Source organism: Arachis ipaensis, chromosome B07, assembly GCF_000816755.2.
Source record: "Arachis ipaensis cultivar K30076 chromosome B07, Araip1.1, whole genome shotgun sequence".
In the NCBI taxonomy this organism is placed as follows: Eukaryota; Viridiplantae; Streptophyta; class Magnoliopsida; order Fabales; family Fabaceae; genus Arachis; species Arachis ipaensis.
Window position 1 is genome coordinate 42,702,616 of NC_029791.2, and position 4,826 is coordinate 42,707,441.

Genomic DNA, 4,826 nt, shown 5'->3' on the forward strand with positions numbered 1-4,826 from the left:
TGTTGAGTTTCTGAGTTTTTTTTTTTTTTATTTTTTGGTTTCCCTACTAACAATGCAAACTAAAGGCAGAGGCCTTTTTTAGAAAGGAAAAAAAAAATACAATCCTGCTTAAAGTTTAAACTAAAGACAGGGCTAACTTGATGAGGCGATGATGCAATATAAAAGGGCTACGTTGTTTGCTCTGTTAGCTAGGACTACATTGCTTCTCCTTTCCCATTTTCGCCTTCCTTCCTTCTCCAAATTCATCTTCCTTTCTTCTTTGCCACTTAAATCCTTCACCTTCATCATCTTCATCTTCACCATCCATACTTTCCTTTACAACTTTCTACATCTCTTTTCCCTCTGTCTTGCTTTTCTTTTTTTTTTTTTCTTTCTCTCTTGTTATTTTTAAGCTTTCATCATTTTGGGGAACAAAGAGGGGCGTCCTTTCAACAATTACTTGAAATTCAACTCTATATCTCATTTGAGCCTGAATTCCGTGTTCAACTCCCATCAGTATTGAAGTAAGAATAGTTTATATACAATGGCTTTGGAAGCAGTGGTTTTCCCACAAGATCCACTTTCTTATACTTGTAACAAGGATAACTATTTGTACTCCATAGCTGCAAGTGGTGGACCTTGGAGCAACCATGAAGAACCCTACGGTAATAATGTCACAGATTCCATGGACCAATGGGATTCTTACAACTCGAATTCCTCCCCTGAGCCTTGCATCACCACCATTGATCACGATCAAGCATCGGTTCCTGGAGCTAACAATTCCCCCCTTGCCCCTGTAGAAGCCGCCACGAGTAGCAACACAGTTGCTGCTGGGGCGGCTTCCACGGGGCGACGCAAGAGGAGGCGTACGAAAAGCGTGAAGAACAAGGAGGAGATTGAGAACCAAAGGATGACCCACATTGCAGTTGAGAGAAACCGAAGAAAACAGATGAATGAGTACCTGGCTGTACTTAGATCCTTGATGCCTCCCTCTTATGTACAAAGGGTCAGTTTCTCTTTTACACCCTCCAAAATTTATCTGCACACTTTTTTGTTCCGTTTTTATCCTCCGCTGCTTACTGCCTTTGATTTAAAAAAAAAATGGAATAATATCAAATTATGTGAATTGTATTTAATATTTATTCTCTTTTTGAAAAAATCTTTATTGGCAAAAAAAAAAAAAAAATTGAATTCAGTGTAAATAAAAAAATGAAAAAAAAAACTTGTTAGTTAGAAATCCAAACTAAATGACCATGACGTGAAATATTCAAATTTAATTTTAATTTTGAAAATAAACTGATCCATGATCTTATTAATTACTTTGCCTTGTTTACAAAACCGTAAAAAACAGGGTGATCAAGCGTCTATTATTGGTGGCGCAATTAACTTTGTGAAGGAGCTAGAACAGCTTGTACAGTGCATGAACGGCCAAAAGAAAACAAAACAAGAACACCACAACAACACTGTACCCTTTGCCGAGTTCTTCATGTTCCCTCAGTACTCAACACACGCCACTCGTTATTGCAACAACGACAACACGGTGTACCCGCCGTGCATCGAGGCGGGCACGAAGAAGCCATCGTGGTCGTCGACGGCCGCGGTCGACATAGAAGTGTCGTTGGTAGATAGCCATGCTAACATGAAGATATTGTCAAAGAAGCAACATGGTTTGCTTGTGAAGATGGTTATTGGACTACAAAATCTGGGTTTCACCATTCTCCACCTTAATGTTACAACCGCTAATGATATGGTCCTTACCTCAGTTAGTGTCAAGGTATAGTTGCTTCCCTTTCATTTTGCTAACGATAATTTAATTAAATATATCAAATAATCTAATAACTTTTAATTATTAATTTTATATGAAAATAACTAAATTTAAATCTCTACATTTTGAATAAAATTACTAGTATAACTTCATCAATAATTATAAATAAATGTTCAAAAGCAATTTTCTAAAGGTGAAAGGATGAGAAAGCATTACACTGTTACTAAATTGTGGCCTATGGTAAATTAAAGTATGTATTAAATAAATGAGATACTAATGTTGCTTGAAGTGTTCAAATTATATAACATTATTCAAAGCACCAATAATAACGTAAAATTGTTGCTATTTTCTTGTTAATCAAGATGACGTAAGAAGGTCGGTCTAGTTAAACTGAGGTAGATTCAAGCTAAGATCCTTTATCATATCAATAAACTTATTTGTACATAATAAATCAAAATATTTGTAACAGCAAAATATAACTAAGTCGAGAATTGTAGGACAATTTATTTAATCACATTCCTATTTTTAGATAATTTTATGTTGGATATGAAAAATAATTATTTTTAAAAGAGTTATAATACATAAATAATTGAGATATAAAATTTAGGTTTAATTATTCTATTGGTTCCTTTAATTTCGCAAACTTTTTAATTAGATCCTTATACTTTTTTTCTTTTAATTGGGTCTCCGCACTAATTTTTTTTCAATTGAGTTCCTACACTTTTTTTTTTATTTGAGTCCTTGAACTAATTTTTTTAGTTGAGTCCCTATACAATTAAGTCAATTACTACCAAGAGGAATCTAATTGAAAAAAAAATTTGGTGCAGGGACCCAATTAAAAGAAAAAAAAAAGTATAGAGACCTAATTAAAAATTTTGCGAAATTATAGGAACCAACAGAATAATTAAACCTAAAATTTATTTATGCTAATAATGCATCAAAATTAATTTTATTAAAAAAGCTCAAATTATCAACATATTTTCGAAAAAAAAATTTCAGTCAATTTTTTTTAGCTATCAACAAATTTTGTCCATAAAACATATGTTAGTTTAAGAATATATAATTAGTAAAGAGGTAACTACCAAATTGGTACCCGAAAGATTCTGGCGCTGACAAAATGGTACCTGACTTTTGTTATTGACAAAATAGTCCCTAAAAAATTTTAAAATTTGACAAGCGTGTCCCCGAGCTCGCCGGAGCAAATTTTCGGCAAGCACAATGCTGACATGGCCACCGTATTTTGGTGACCTGGCAAGCCACCTCCCAAACCCTAATTCCTCCTTCCCCAACGCAGACTCCCTTTCCTCTTCCTCCCCATTGCAGTCCCCAATACACACTCCCCCCTTCCCTTTCCTTCCCCATCGCAGTCCTCTTCCCTCTCCCTCCCTCTCATATCATCTCATCTCATCTCATTTCTGCAACGAAAAAGAACAAAAATCTGATACCTCAAAATCACATCCCTTCACAGCATTCACAAACCAAAACGAAAATTGGAGAAGAAGAAGAAGAAAAAGAAGAAGAAGGAATAATGGATCTAGCACTAGAGGAGTTACAATTCCTGAACATCCCAGAAATCTTGAGAGAATCAATCTCAATTTCAAAAAGATCACTGAAGATGTTCTACCTCATAACCCTAACCCTAATTTTTCCTCTCTGATTCGCAATCCTCGCACACTCACTCTTCACACACCCATTTCTCACTCAGTTTCAGAACCCAAAGAAGAAGAAGGAATAATGGATCTAGCACTAGAGGAGCTACAATTCCTGAACATCCCAGAAATCTTGAGAGAATCAATCTCAATTTCAAAAAGATCACTGAAGATGTTCTACCTCATAACCCTAACCCTAATTTTCCTCTCTGATTCGCAATCCTCGCACACTCACTCTTCACACACCCATTTCTCACTTAGTTTCAGAACCCTTAATTTGCTCCGACGAGCTCGGAGACACGCTTGTCAAATTTTAAAATCTTTTAGGGACTATTTTGCCAATAACAAAAGTCAGGTACCATTTTGTCAGCGCCAGAATCTTCCGGGTACCGATTTGGTAGTTACCTCCATTCCAAATTAATGAATAAAATTTCAAATGGAAATTAGGGGTGGCAACGGGGCGGGTTTTTGCTCTACCCGATCCCGCCCCGCCCTACAGAAAATCCGCATTAAACCCGCTCCGCCCTACCCGCGGGTTGTAAAATGTTAAACCCTAACTCGCCCCGTTCCTATGATTATTAAAATCCAATAAATAAAATTAAATTTCAAAATTTATATAACTATCATTATATACTAAGGTTTTTCTTTTCTTTAAATTTCTTATAAAAAAAGTACCAATTCCTATATCCTCATATATTCATTTATTTCTTTTTTTATTGGAACAGGTGGAGGAAGGGAGTCAGCTGAATACAGTGGATGAAATCGCAGCTTCTGTGAATGAACTATTACGCACAATCCATGAAGAAGTTCCTCTCTACGCTGATCATCATCAATTATAAGCTTAAAAAAAAAAGAGTTGCATCTTCTAATTAATATAATATAAAACAATATTGTGCAAAATAACTTTAATAATATCCATGTGTACAGGCATCATCGGTTTCGATCGTTCACCAGTTTGGAAATTATCACCAACAAAGAGAGATGGAGGAAACAACCAAAGTAATACATGTTGTATTGTTGGAGCCCATTTTAGATTCTACTTGTAGCTAGGGTGTATCATCATCATCATTTACCAACTTGTGAATTATTAATCGTTATTTTCTATGATAATATGATCATCATTTAATTAATTAGTTTCCTTGGAATGTTTGTGGTTTTCATCTTTTATTAAATGCGCTTGTGTATAATTGTTGTATAACACTATAAATTATTATTCTTCCGGTTTTCACGAGACCCATATGTTAGATAACTCGTATTAATAACTAAAATTGACCACTCTATATATGTATTATATATAGTAGACTATGCTTTAAAAGAGGCATAGTATCAGTGATATATGTAGAGATCATGTTATTGCATTATAAGAGTAATATTCCTCCGTTTAATTTTTTTATCATTTTTACATGCAAGCATTAACGGATCCAAATTAAACA

The 4,826-nt window shown here is 34.8% G+C and overlaps 1 protein-coding gene across 1 annotated transcript; it reads left to right on the forward strand.

Annotated features, from left to right (window-relative positions):
• Positions 111 to 4,497, forward strand: LOC107609943 (transcription factor bHLH96). The gene is made up of 3 exons (XM_016312009.2): positions 111 to 985; positions 1,331 to 1,753; positions 4,119 to 4,497. Exons 1-3 carry the CDS (start codon positions 524 to 526, stop codon positions 4,230 to 4,232), a joined length of 999 nt encoding a protein of 332 aa, XP_016167495.1. The 5' UTR covers positions 111 to 523; the 3' UTR covers positions 4,233 to 4,497.